Here is a 14,463-nt window from a genome sequence, read left to right as displayed (position 1 = left end):
GAAATAAAGATGATTCATTAGCTTTCTTAGAACACTTTAGGGGCTAATTCTTAGGGGAATAAATGTCATCAGAGTACATTTGTCAGTTGAATGCTAGACAGTAATTTAACTTTAGAAATGTCATGACATCATTTCCCTGCCCTTTTCTCCTTTCCTGCTTTAGTCTGTGGACAAGGAGAGCCCTTTAGGGAGTGAGAGTGAGGAAGAGGAAGAGTTTTACGATGCGGATGAAGAGACACAGATGATCAAGTGACGTGCCCCAGATTCCTCCTCAGACGCAGAGGGTCATCTTCTCTGCCTCCAACGAGGGCAGGTTCTCCCAGGAAACTGAAGGGAGCTGTGGAAAGATAGGCCTGAACAAACATCGAAGGTACTCAGTGTGGCCTGATGTTTTTTAGGCACGAAGGAAGTTGGAGAAGAGATTTCAAGAAACAGGGCATCACTGCATCAAGGGAATAGTTGTTAACTGCCCACAATTCGGGTTTAGCTCAAAATCATGACCTCTGGCCAGATTGCTGAAGTCCACATGCCAGAGTGGTAAGCTCATTTGTTTCTAGAAGTTTGATTACGTTGCCTTTCAACTTCATTGTGGCCTAAAGGCAAATATGTAAAATTTCTTCTCACCATTAACACGTAATCTGTCCACCAAATTTGACATCCGCCCCTCTCAGTTGCTCCTCACCAGGAATCTTTTGAGGCAGGTTGGTGTTAGCATTTCATTCACTTTTTTGCCAGAAGAAAAGCACTGAGAGGTCATTTGTGTGGCCTGAGGCCCTCCACCTTCATCCCAACGGATGAAATTTGGGCCCCCAACTTGGTTCCTGGCCCAGTGATTGGCTTGAGCTCCCTGTGCTTTCAGTCAGTCCCACAGATGACCCGCTAGGAAAAGCCAGCTGCACCAGAGTAATGTTCAGAGTCTGAGGTGTGGCTGCCTCTCCCTGGCAGCTCCCTTTGATACTCGAATTGTGTAATTTCTTCAGTTCCCACTTGTGTGCGCCTGGAGAAAAATTTCCATCTCAGATTCTAGTACCAGCAATAACTTCCAAACCATGCCCAGTAAACGACGAAGTTTTATAAAGGGGGAGGGCAGTTAAAAAGTGACATGTCAAGACTTTGGATGTTAAAAAGGAAAAAAAATGCTGTTATTAATAAGGAAGAAAAGAAAATTATCTTTCACAATTTTCTGTTTGTTTTGTTTTCAGTGTTGTACAAGGAGGGACTTGGGCAACATTTAAGAACTTGAACTCTTCTAGTCCTAGATCAGCTCCAGCCTGTTTGGTTAGCTAGAATGGAAGGCTCAGTAATTTCCTAGTAAATGTTGGTTTTCATTAAGTACTGCCAGCTTTCAAATAAATCAAAGTCGTACTGTTTCCTAAAATCATGTGCTGAAAGTGTTTCCCATGAAACCTGGGTATTATCTCAAATAGGAGTGTTAACCTGGAGTCAACAAGCTTGGACAGTGTTACTTTAGGTCACTTTCCCAACTGGGAAAATTTCTGTGTTTTCAGAATTTCCATTTCTGTTAATCCCTTGGAGAAAAAGAAATTTCACTGGAGATAAAGAGAAGTCATCACTGAGTCTGTTTCTGGAAATCTTGGAGGACTCACCTCACATTGGCTCCAACCCTGTCCTGTCCTCTTCCATTGACATCTTGGTTTGCACTATACCAGCTTGTACCTTTGTTAAAGTATTTTTATGTCCTTCATGCCCTTGATTATGTATTGGGCTCTTTATAAATAGGGGCCATCTCTAATGCTGTTTATTTCTCGCTGCTGTGCCCAGAACACAGTAAGTATTACTGTTTCTAGCCATCAGGGAAATTGTAGAACTCCTCCCAGTATCATTTTTGTAAATCACAGGCAAATCTGACCCAAACCCCCAAATTGTGGAATCTCGCTGTCTTTCTCTGGGAAATGGAGACCCTGCCCACCATCAAGAGAGGAAGAAAGGAAGAACTTACAAGGACACTTAGAAGCTCTTCATTGTGAAGTTAAACGTAAAACAAGAAACCAACACATAGGTGATTCTTGGTTGGTTGGAGCCCTCTTTGCATTATAAGAGTAATAATCCCATTATAAAAACATGTGGAAACTAGAAGTTTAAAAATGTATTAGTCATAGGCCCAACACCCAGAGACAACCAGTGTCATGGCTTTGGTCTCTTTGAAGACCAACTGGGAATCCATCTTTCTATTGGCACTGGGGTTCCCTCTGCCTCTGGCTAGATAATTGAGGATTCCATTAGTTCTGCCCCTGGGTATCCTCTTTTCCCAGCTCCAGGGTAGAAGAAGGGAGGGAAGGGTACACAGGTTGAACACATGTTGCTAAGGCTGGGCTATCAGCTGCTCACGTCAGATGTGTCACTAAATTTTGTTTCTTCCTAGATGGTCTTTTGGCAAAGTTTAATAATTACTGTTTTGGGGACTTCCCTGGTGGCACAGTGGTTAAGTATCCACCTGCCAATGCAGGGGACATGGGTTTGAGCCCTGGTCCAGGAAGATCCCACATGCCGTGGAGCAACTAAGCTCATACGCCACAACTACTGAGCCTGTGCTCTAGAGTCCGTGAGCCACAACTGCTGAGCCCGTGTGCCACAACTCCTGAAGCCTGCGTGCCTAGAGCCCGTGCTCCACAACAAGAGAAGCCACCGCAATGAGAAGCCCGCGCACTGCAACGAGGAGTAGCCCCCGCTCGCCGCAACTAGAGAAAGCCTGTGCGCAACAACAAAGACCCAACGCAGCCAAAAATAAATAAATTAATTAAAAAAAATAATAATTACTGTCTTTTCATCCCTTTGCCTTTTATAAAAACAGATTCTGTCCTTTTGCTATTAACTGTTGAAAAATAGTGGTTGTGGAGATGGTGCACATGAGCATATTTGTACTGATTAAATTATTGGAAAACTCTTAATTTATAGGTAATGTATTCTGTTTGTTCAGATGAGTTGTAAAAGGTATCCTTTTAAATTTTTTATTGTATTCAAAATTAAATTTCTTTTCTCCTAAAAAGCAGCAAGAAAACCATAAGACACATAAGAAATCCCAGGGCTTCCAGGGTCAAAGGTCTTACTTATCAACAGCTTGTCCAGAACCCTGGCACCACACAGATATGTTGAGAGAAACCGTTTTGTAGTTTCCTGATTGTTGAGTTAAAACCACTGCCCATTGAAAATGCAGTATTTGTCATTTGGCTGATTTCAAGCAATGTGGACCTTCTTTAGTACTTAGAAATGAACAAATAAAATACAACAAATAACAAGCAAATGAAAGTTTCTGGGACACTACTTAAGTAAATGTAATCTGGGCAAGTATTTTTATGGAGGTCAAATTGATAAAGGTACTTTTAATAGATTCATATTCCTAATGAAAACATATTGAAATAATGATCTCTACTAATTAAACTGAATTAAACTGCAGCTTTCTAATAGGACTTACTCTTCCATTACTAATTCTTATTAGATTATTCTTAAATTGGATACATATAAAGGATTTTTTTAACAAAATAAAATGCAGGTAATTTGGTTTCTTGTGAATATGATAAAGAATTGTAAAATGTAGACCTTTTGCTCTTACAGAACGTATCAGGATGTACACAGTAGCATCTTTGACAAATTGAGCAAATATAGAATCTGCTAGGAATTATGGGTGGTATGTGGGTCAGGGGCTGTAGCAAAATTAGGGAGTCAGTGGGTACAAAAGATAACTATAAAAGTATTTCTGGAAAGAGAAAAATGCAAAGATACTGCATTGTTAGAAAATGCATCTGTGTAGTATGTTAAAGGGAAAGATCTTATGATTATCTCAATAGATGCATGAAGGTTATTTGACAAAATTCAACACCTATTTAAAATAAAAGCTACTAGCAGACAAGGAGTAAAAGGAAACTTCCTTAGCAGTATAAGGCGTATTGTAGCACGTAAGGTGAATTGACCTAAGGCATCTCTTCACCTTCCCGGGACCTTCAGACTTTCTTGATAATGACCACAATAAGAAATGTATTTTACATATTCTTTCTCTTCCCTGTTCCTCCACTGTCTCTGTCTCCGTCTCTGTCTCTGTCTCTATCTCTGTCTCTTTCTCCCCACCTGACAATACTTACTATATATATATTTAAAATAAAATATATACATAAAACTTTCATGAAACATGCTTATTCTTGCTTGGTACCCTGATAGCTTATATTCTGTCCCATTTTGTTTTTTAAAATGCCACTTGTGACCCACTAAACTGATTTCATGACCTACTGTAGTTTAAAAACCCTTGGTTCTTCTCTGTCTTCTTGTACTGCAGAGGCTTTAAAGCTAAGATGTACATTTCCCAAACACCCTTTGCAGCTAGGCTTCTAGGTGCAATTAAGTTTCCACCAGTCAGATTCAGATGGAATTTGGAAGGTGGGAGTGAGGTGGAGGCCGTATTTGTGATGCATCGTTTTTTCCTACTCTGTTCTCCAGGGATGGAGGCATTTGGTCTTGCTGAGGCAGTTTCAGCAGAGATGTTGACAGGGGCAATATTGATTAAAATCTTGACAAGATTTTTTGCATAGAACCTGGCAAAATAATTCTATTAAAGAAAAGTAATGATTTGGGGCTTCGCTAGTGGCACAGTGGTTAAGAATCTGCCTGCCAATGCAGGGGACACGGGTTCAAGCTCTGGTCCGGGAAGATCCCGCATGCCGCAGAGCAACTAAGCCTGTGCGCCACAACTGCTGAGCCCGCGCTCTAGAATCTGCGAGCCACAACTGCTGAGCCTGTGTGCCACAACTACTGAAGCCCACGCACCTAGAGCCTGTGCTCCACAACAAGGGAAGCCCCTGCAGTGAGAAGTCGGCGCACTGCAGCAAAGAGTAGCCCCTGCTCGCCGCAACAAGAGAAAGCCCACGCACAGCAACGAAGACCCAACGCAGCCAAAAATAAATTAATTAAATTTTAAAAAAAAGTAATTATTTGAAACTATTTAACAATCCCAAAAAAATAAGAGCAAGCAGAAGGGACTCAACTTCCTAGATATTGAAACTTTTGAAGGTGTGGTGTCAGTGTAGCAATAGATAAGCAGATCAATAGAACATAATAGATCCCAGAACAAGACCAAACATATATAACAATTTGGCATTTTTTGAAGATGGCATAACAAATCAGTGGGAAAAGAATGAACTATTCAATTATTGATGTGGGAACTAATGGGTTTCCATATCAAAGAAAACTAAATTAGGACCTTTCTTCTCACCATAACAAAAATTCCAAATAAGTTGAAGACCTAAATGGAAAAAGTCAAAACTTTAAAACAGCTATAAAGTAGTACAGGAGAATGTTCTTATGACCTTGGGGGATTGAGGGATTTTTCAGACAAGAAGTAAAAATCACAAATCATTTTTAAAGAGATTGATATGTTTCACTGCATCTAAATTTAAAACTTCTTTCTGTATGACTAGACACACCACAAAGTTAAAAGAAAAGCAATAGATAGGAAGAAAATATTTGCAACTGCTGTAAAAAAGCAAGGATCAATATCCAGAATATAGGAAGAATTAGTGCAGGTAAGAAAGAGAAACAATAAGAAAGTTTACAAAAAATGTTTTTAGGCAGTTCACAGATAACAGATGCTCAGCCTCAGTAGAGGATCAGAGAAATGCAAATTGAACAAATTAAGTTATATAAAATCCATTAGATTGGAGGAAAAAAGAGGCTAATACCAAATTTTGAAGATATGAAGAAAAAGGAATTTACTTACATCCTGATATTATAAATTTATTCATCAACTAGATTGTCAGTAGCAAGTGAGGTTGAAAAATGTAAATGTTCTATGACAGGAATTTTACTTCTATATATATGTCGTGGAAGAGTTTTCAGATATTTTGACTGTAAAATTTTAAGAAAACTTTCACACTGCAACACACAGTACACACACCTACATATACATATCCACACATATGTATCACCAAAAAAAGTTTTATAAAATAGTACTTACTAGATACATTGCATTGTATTTTCTCTGGTATTATATTTTACTTTAAAATGAAAAGAATGTTGGTGAAGACACACAAAAGTGATTTCGCAATTCATAAGCAAATCAAACCAAGCAGTTGGAAAAAGTGAAACAAAATTTTTGCTAGATCAAAGTTATTTCATTGTTAAATTCTTAAGTGAGTGACAGGAGTATTTGCCAGTTAAAGAGATTCAAATGCTTTTTAGACCATACTTTACAGTCAAGACTGTTGATACTCTGTTGCAGAATTCTCACTGTTATTCCCACCCAAATGAAGAGTTATCCCTCTTCCTATAGGTCTAAATTTCTCTTGGGAAAGAGCTTTGCATCTGTGAAAACATTTGGACTTCTCAGCTGAGACCCTAGAGCTCTGTAATACAAAGCTTAGAAGAGATTACTTATTTATTGAAAAATGTCAAGGGCAGATGTAGTCAAAGTAGTATTAAAATAACTTCAGTCTAGACCTTGCAGAACAATTGATTTTGAATAGAAGAGATGTTGATGGAATTTCTTTGCTTCAAAATATAACTTCAAGAAATTGAGTGAAATGATTGTGTAAGATGGGCAAAAATGCACACTCAATTTGGAAGTGAGTTTAATCAATGAATGATTTACCAATACGTAGGCAGAGCTTCCAGAAACCACAGAGCAGAAGGCAGTATGCAGAAGGAAGCCCACTGATGCAGTCCACACAGCGTAGGTCAAGGAGTGGATCCGGAGAGGTAAACTGTCCAGCACTGGGAAGCACTTGAAAGATGGTAAATATGTGTCATGTCAGATTAGGGTTTTAAAATTGTAGAAGCTACAATATGCTTGCCGGTGATAATATAATAGATTCATTTGTTTCCTAGAGCCACTTTAATTGTTAGAGATGCATTTCACCCTATATAGGATGTTTGCTTTCCTATTGGCTATTGCAGATGGCATGCATCCATTTAATTGTGTAGCAGGATCAAGTTATATGTATATGGATACAAGAGGGACTATATAACATGTTTTACATTGCCTGCAACTGGAGTGTGATCTGCCAAACGACCTCCCTCAACCGCTCTGATTCTTTCAGTGGGTTCTGAGGAAATACTAGTAACATCAAGGGCAGCATTTCACCATATTGATGATCTTTCTTAAGGAAACAGGTTGACGATGATCCCCAAATATTTTAAAGTCTCACATCTCCCCCCACTAATTTCCTGGAAAATACAGAATAGAAGAATGGTGAACTGAAGTGAATTGTTAGGTCTATGATCTGCTTGCCTCTAATGCAGCATAGTTAGATTGGAAAACTTAATTCTGAAGTTAACAGGGAAGAAAATTGGTAGAGAGCAGCAGTTCACTTTCAAATAATATCCTTCCCGTACTATTTATTGTCATTAAGTTTTCCATTATAGTTTCCTCTGAATAGATACTATAACCAAGAGAGAGGAGGAAGAAGAGGATTTTGCTTTTGCTGGCAGAATGGCAGCAGAATAGATGGGTGGTTAAGAAATGCCAATCAAACTAACTTTTCCATAAAGACTCCCAAGACCCTTTTTAGTTTACAGAAGTAATCGGGCGTTATAATAGTTTCCTATTGCTGCTATGACAAAAGATACCACAAACTTTAGCCAGCACAGATTTATCCTATTACAGTTGTGGAGGTTAGACAACGAAGTGAATCGTAAGGGGTTAGAATGAAGATGTCAGCAGGGCTGTATCATCCTGAGTTCTTGTGGGGGGGGGGCGGTGTTGGGCAATATCCATTCCTTTGTCTCTTGCAGCTTCTCTCGCAGCTTCTAGAGGCTGCAGCATTCCTCGCTCCTGGCCACATCACTCCAGTCTTGTTGTCTAACACGGCCTTCTACTGGCTCTGACCTTCTGCCTCCCTCTTATAAGGACCTTTGTGACTACATCAGGCCTACCCAGGTGATTCAGGCTCATCTCCCCACTTCAAGATCCTTAATCACATCTGCGAAGTCCCTTTTGCCGTAAAAGGTAACATTCACAGGTTCTGGTGATGAGCATGTGGATATCTTTGGGGGCCAGTATTCAGCTTATCACAGGTGTCTTAAGTGTGTGTCATTCAAGTTTTCTGAGTAGATGAGACCTGCTGGAGTCATCAGTGTATAATTGTAAGTTTTATGGGAAAACCTAGTCATTATCAAGAGAAGCTGGACCCAGACCACAGGTAACAGCCTCAAATCTACTTTTATCATTGAGTTTATAGACTTTTCCTGTTTGCTAGGTGATTCAGAAGCTGGCTCTAATGTTGACTAAAATATAAGTTTTCCTTGATTTATCAGAGGAATGCTTTGTCAGAGGAATGGATAAATACCTGAAAACAACTCAGAGTAAAGCCTAAGGGGAATGCTGGACAGTTATGCTAGTTGTACTGACTTCTCCGTCCTGCCATATCCAGAAACTATTTATTATTGATAAGTAGGTTCCAAACCATCTTCAAGGCCAGAAAATGCATTCAGATGCTGTTGAGCTATAGAATTCTATAATGATTGATTTGCCAATATCAAAGCAGAGTCAGAGCATAGCAGATGCATTTCTCACAGGGAAAGAATTTATTATCTTCCCAATCCAGTCCATCAGGAGAGAGATGAGGCTTGATAAGGATTTAACTGATAAAGGAAAGAATGACTTGGTAAAAAGTTGAAGACCTGGACAGCAGCAGAGAATTTGGGGAAAAAATCAGAGAGCAAAGGTAGTGTTGTTTTGTCTTGTGGAACAAAGTATTTGAGTTAAGCAGAGGTATAGAATCATTAACAAGTTTTGTTGACAAAAGTGTCATAAAATGACATCCAATGAGAAGTGGAGTGACCACCTAGGCTTTGTATGTCTTTAAATTTTTTCAAACCACCCAGATAGCTTCAAGTTTATCCTAGGAAGATGTGCACAAAAGATCAAAAGATTTCCTTAGTTTCTTTGTATTCAAAAGATTATTTCAGGGAAAAAAATCATTTACTTATTCATAAAATATTTAGAGTACCTACTAAGTGCTGTGTCCTATTCTTGGTGCTGGGTTAAAAGAAAGAACATGTATTGAGCATCACTCTAAACAGCTTCTATTTCTTGGTACATCCAATCCTCAGAAGAAAACTATGAAACGTATACGATGGATTCCATTTTTTGGTTGAGAAAACTGAGGCCCTAGTTAAGTCACCTCCTCAAATCAGGCAACTAATAGTTGGCAAAGCCTGGATTATCTGACTTCAGAGGTCATTTCTTTCTTTTTCTGTTTTTTTTTTTTTAACATCTTTATTGGAGTATAATTGCTTTACAATGGTGTGTTAGTTTCTGCTTTATAACAAAGTGAATCAGTTATACATATACATATATCCCCATATCTCTTCCCTCTTGCGTCTCCCTCCCTCCCACCCTCCCTATCCCACCCCCTAGGTGGTCACAAAGCACCGAGCTGATCTCCCTGTGCTATGCGGCTGCTTCCCACTATCTATCTATTGTACATTTGGTAGTATATATATATCCATGCCACTCTCTCACTTCATCCCAGCGTACCCTTCCCCCTCCCCGTGTCCTCAAGTCCATTCTGTACGTCTGCATCTTTATTCCTGTCCTGCCCCTAGGTTCTTCATAACCATTTTTTTTTTTTTTTTAGATTCCATATATATGTGTTAGCATAAGGTATTTGTTTTTCTCTTTCTGACTCACTTCACTCAGTATGACAGACTCTAGGTCCATCCACCTCACTACAAATAACTCAATTTCGTTTCTTTTTATGGCTGAGTAATATTCCATTGTATATATGTGCCACATCTTCTTTATCCATTCATCTGTCGATGGACACTTAGGTTGCTTCCATGTCCTGGCTATTGTAAATAGAGCTTCAATGAACATTGTGGTACATGACTCTTTTTGAATTATGGTTTTCTCAGGGTATATGCCCAGTAGTGGGATTGCTGGGTCGTATGGTAGTTCTATTTGTAGTTTTTTAAGGAACCTCCATACTGTTCTCCATAGTGGCTGTATCAATTTACATTCCCACCAACCAGAGGTCATTTCTTAAGTGACTGAGCTATACCGCTACAATTCTAGAGGGGCTCTTAAATTTTAGCCAGGCCTTATATTTTCCGTAGGCTGTTTGATGATACTGATGATGGTAATTATAACTACTATGCATTGAGTACCATGTCCCATGTCACCATGTCAATACATTCTGTGGTTATGTCTTAAAATTCTCACAACAATTCTATCAGGTAGTGTATAATTCTTGCTCTGCTGATGAAAACAACGAAGCTTAGGGGCATTACCTAAGTTTTTCAAGGTCACAGCTAATAAGAGGCAGCGTTAGGTCTAGATCCCATTATGTCTTATGCCAAGGCCCAGACATTTTGATTAGGCTCTTTCTGGAGGCAGAGCATTTTAAGGATTCTAATTAGTTAATGATTCTCCCTGTATTTTAGAACCATTGAGGTTTTTTTTTTTTTTTTCTCTCCACAATTAAATCAGTAAAGGAATACATTTGTCAGTCAAAAATGTGGATTCAGAAGCCCATCAAGATTCAGACTCCTCACTAATGGGCGAAATCCAGGTATGATCTTCTAGAGAAGGTGGAAAAATTCTCCGTATCTATGGAGTACCCTTTGAGGTTACTTTCATTATTCACTTTAGGGCAACTATTAACCTCCCATTTCACCAAATATATTCAAGAAAAATTCACTGAGCGCCTACTGTGTACTAGGCATTGTCGTTGGCTTGGAGTCGTCAAAGATCAGTGAGGTGGGTTTCTCAAGCTGTGAGCCTTCCCAGAGGGATTTAAGTACTACAAAGATGCAAAGGCCTTGGTGAAATTGAGACAGCCTCTGGGATCCAAGTTTGGGAAACTTGCTAGTGTCAGAAATGGATTTCTTTTTCAATGAAAAATTTCTTGAGCAGTGAGGTCACAGGCTGAGACTTTTGATAGTGATTTCAAGGAAGTCTAAGTTACGGAACTTTTGAGCTGTCCCTCACCCTATGCTTTTAATTATGCCAACAATTAAAATTAATTAACAGGCTAAAAGCCTGTTATCTGGGGAGAGTAAGCGTGCTGCTATCAGCAAAGGGACACCTAAACATTTCCTCTTGTAAATACTCTTTCCCTTTATCACTTAAAAGTCCAGTGTAAAGACCAGGCCTTCCCGTCTGCCACCATCATTTTTTCCCCCACATTCCTCATTAAACTTTATTTGATTCTTACTAACTTTTAGCTTTGGAGTAGTTCAGAATATTCCCCAAAGATATTTTCAGTACCCTCTGAAATCGTCACAGTATTGCAGGAATACGGTTTTAGAATCAAGAGAGATTTTTTTCCTCATTCTCCTTTTCTTTAACATGAAATATTAATAATATCATTTTTATTATAAGTCCTTATGCTGATTACTAAGGAATGTGTATGTAAAACTCCAGCTGCCAAGTAGGAGGGCTTCAATAAATTCTACTACCTAGAAACTGCCGAAGATGTTAAAACAAGGATTTAATACACACATTTTTTAAAATGTTTAAAAATAAAGTGAACTCTCATGGTGCCATATATTTTTCCAAAAATGAAATTGATGAGGAACGTTTCAAGGAAACATTTTCAGTCTGGTCCAGTTCATCTGCCACCTAATCATGTAACTGAGGAAAGAAGACTTTTGTAAGACCACTTCCTCCTTATCTTCCTTGAAGATCTGTAAGCTCCCTTCCCCCTTTCCCCTCCCACTTTCCTGAGGAATCCTGGTTTGGGGAGGAGACTGGTAGCCTCCTGGTGGGAGGAGAGGAAGGACTATAAAATCAATTTCCTGTAGCCCTGGACGGCAGATCTTCTCTCTTTCCCTTTTGGAACCAGCTTGGAAAGGTAAGTGTGGGAGAGAGGCAATTAGGGTGTGTGTGTGTGTGTTTCCCATCTAGATCTCTATAAGGGAACTGGGGAGAGGAAGCCACGAACACTGGTTGCACCATTCCCTGGGCTATAGGGAGAGGGGATGACTCTTGAGGATTCTTTCTGGCTGTAGGTGTGCTCAGGAAGACTGTGCTCTGGCCAGAGTGTCATCTGTGTTTAAATCATTGAAACTCAAGGGAGCCTTAGGTGAAGGAACAGGAAGCAAATTCAATTACAATATGTGGACCACCCTTAAGGTTGATGGACAGGTCTTACTGTTTTGAGAACAAACAAACCACTCATTTGTATCTAGTTGTTCACATGGGTTCTATCCCTTGCCCTTTTCCCTTTCCACTTTATATACTCACCCTGAGCAATCTCAATGCCATCCACTCTGAATATTGAATTTTATTATTTGTATATCTTTTCTCTGATTATAAAAATATCAGTACGTTAACTTTAAAAAAAAAATCAATGGAAAGAAAGGTAACGTGGAAAGTAAAAATTGGATGCACTCCCACCACCCAGTGAAGACCATTTTAACTTTTTCTACATGTATGGGTAATGTTTTATGACCTATCTTTTTCTATCTATCTGTAATATCACAAACATTTTTCTGTTATTAAATATTCTTTTACTGTATAACTGTTAAAGGCTACAAAGTATTCCATCATATAGATGAATTGTAACTTATTTGCCAGCATCCAATTGTTGTTTAGTTTATGTCCATTGTTTCCTATTATAAATGAGGCATACAGAGAGTTGGCATACCCCTTATGTTTCCTTCATATACATTTTAAGATGCAGACTCATTGGGTCAATGGGCAGGATTCTTTAAAGTTTTGATGAAAATTGTCCTGTCAGTTTACATTGCCCTTGTTAATACATGAGGGCCACATTTCCAACAGGCTTCTAAGCAGTATTACCTTTTTCTAATTTTTGCCAGATTATCAAATTGGGGGATGGGCCAGATGAAGGAGTGTCTCATCGTTAGAATTTAATTTGCATGTTTTTGTAATTAGACATGTAATCGGTTTTTTTTTTTAATTAATTAATCTATCTTTGGCTGCATTCGGTCTTCGTTGCTGAGCGCGGGCTTTCTCTGGTTGCTGTGAGCAGGGCTACTCTTCATTGTGGTGTGCAGGCTTCTCATTGCGGTGGCTTCTCTTGCTGCGGAGCACTGGCTCTAGATGCGCGGGCTTCAGTAGTTGTGGCTCGCGGGCTTTAGAGCACAGGCTCAGTAGTTGTGGCGCACAGGCTTAGTTGCTCCGCGGCATGTGGGATCTCCCCGGACCAGGGCTCGAACCCATGTTCCCTGCATTGGCAGGCGGGTTCTTAACCACTGCGCCACCAGGGAAGTCCCGGGTTTTTTTTTTAATGTTTATTAACCATTTGTATTTATTCTTCTATGGATTGCCTACTCGGATACTCTGCTTATTCTATATTGTGGAATTATGTTTTCTAATTTTGAAGTTTTTAATTTTTATTTAAAGTTTTCAGGACCTTCAGCATATGATCTTCATATGCACAAGTTTAGATAAATGTTAATCTCCTTTTTCTTCTGGTTTCTTTTGTGATTTGTTTTTATATGTAACTCCTTCATTTACTTGGAATTTATTTTGGTGTATGAAAGGATATAGGAGCCTGGCTTTTTTTTTTTTTTTTTATTCCTGAATAGCTGAGCATTTTTCTTTCATCTCAGTGGTTCATATTATCCCCACAGATTAAAAATGCCACCTTTATCTCAGAGCCCGTAAGGATCCAGAGCTCATGCATGGTCAGGGTTGTTCAGGCAGAAGAAGGGAGGTGGGTGGGAGGGAATGGGGCTTGGGAAAGGCAGAAAGTAAGGAGACTTCAACTTTATGAGTAGTATTATGTCAATTTTTAAAAAAAATCAGTAGCAAAAAATGACAAATGTTTTCACTTGTAAAGTCTAGATGTGTGGGTCTAGAATTATTTTCTATATTTTTCTGGTGCTCTGTAAAAAAATTTATGAGAACTGTATATTCCCTGGAAGTTTAAAAGAGTCACCAGTAAGTTGAGCCTGGCACCTTCTTAACAGTTTTATCATTTCTTCTATAGCAGTTGTCCTTAAAATGTTCTTACTTCTTTTGAGTCGATTTTCCTCATTAATTTTTTTCTAGGACATTATCCACTTTATTCAGGTATTGAATTAATTGGTATGTGGTTTAACAGAGTAATCTCTTTATGTCTGTGACTATATCTTTCTGATTCCTATTTTGTATATTGTAATTGTCTTCTTTTTACTTGATGAGATTAACTAAAGTGTCTTTGTGTTTCTGTTGTTTTTAATTATTTTTTAAAAATTTCCAGGTAGTTGGAATTATTTTGTATATAATCATTATTACTTTCTGTTGTTGTTTTGCACTGGTCAAAATATGTAGTCAGTACAGTTTCTTTTTAGAATATTTAAGATTCTCTTTGCCATGATTTTTCCGTATTTTTTACAAGCACGTGATAAGACTGTTCATGTTTCTGTTTTGACTTTTGCCTACTTGATCTGCCAGGGACTGAAAGAGGAGTGTTAAAACTTCCTACCACAACTGTGTTTATGCCAAATTCTTTTTGGACTTTTAGTATTTTATGCTTTATATGATTATTCTTAATGTTAGTAACG

The 14,463-nt window shown here is 38.7% G+C and overlaps 1 protein-coding gene across 9 annotated transcripts in view; it reads left to right on the top strand.

Annotated features, from left to right (window-relative positions):
• The window catches only part of SLC22A15 (solute carrier family 22 member 15), an 82,306-nt gene extending 78,209 nt beyond the window's left edge, over positions 1-4,097 (top strand). For 6 of the 9 annotated variants that reach the window (XM_030869142.2, XM_060300823.1, XM_030869140.2 and 3 more), the window contains one exon: positions 164-4,097. In XM_030869142.2, coding sequence (XP_030725002.1) covers positions 164-253 — 90 coding nt within the window. In that variant the 3' untranslated portion in view covers positions 254-4,097. The remainder of the gene's footprint in view (positions 1-163) is intronic. The other 3 variants (XR_004042217.2, XR_004042216.2, XR_004042215.2) reach the window with 2 other exon arrangements.
• The last annotated feature ends 10,366 nt before the right edge of the window (positions 4,098-14,463 follow it).

This window comes from Globicephala melas, chromosome 1 (assembly GCF_963455315.2).
Source record: "Globicephala melas chromosome 1, mGloMel1.2, whole genome shotgun sequence".
Lineage (NCBI taxonomy): Eukaryota > Metazoa > Chordata > Mammalia > Artiodactyla > Delphinidae > Globicephala > Globicephala melas.
This window is presented reverse-complemented; position numbering and strand designations above follow the sequence as displayed.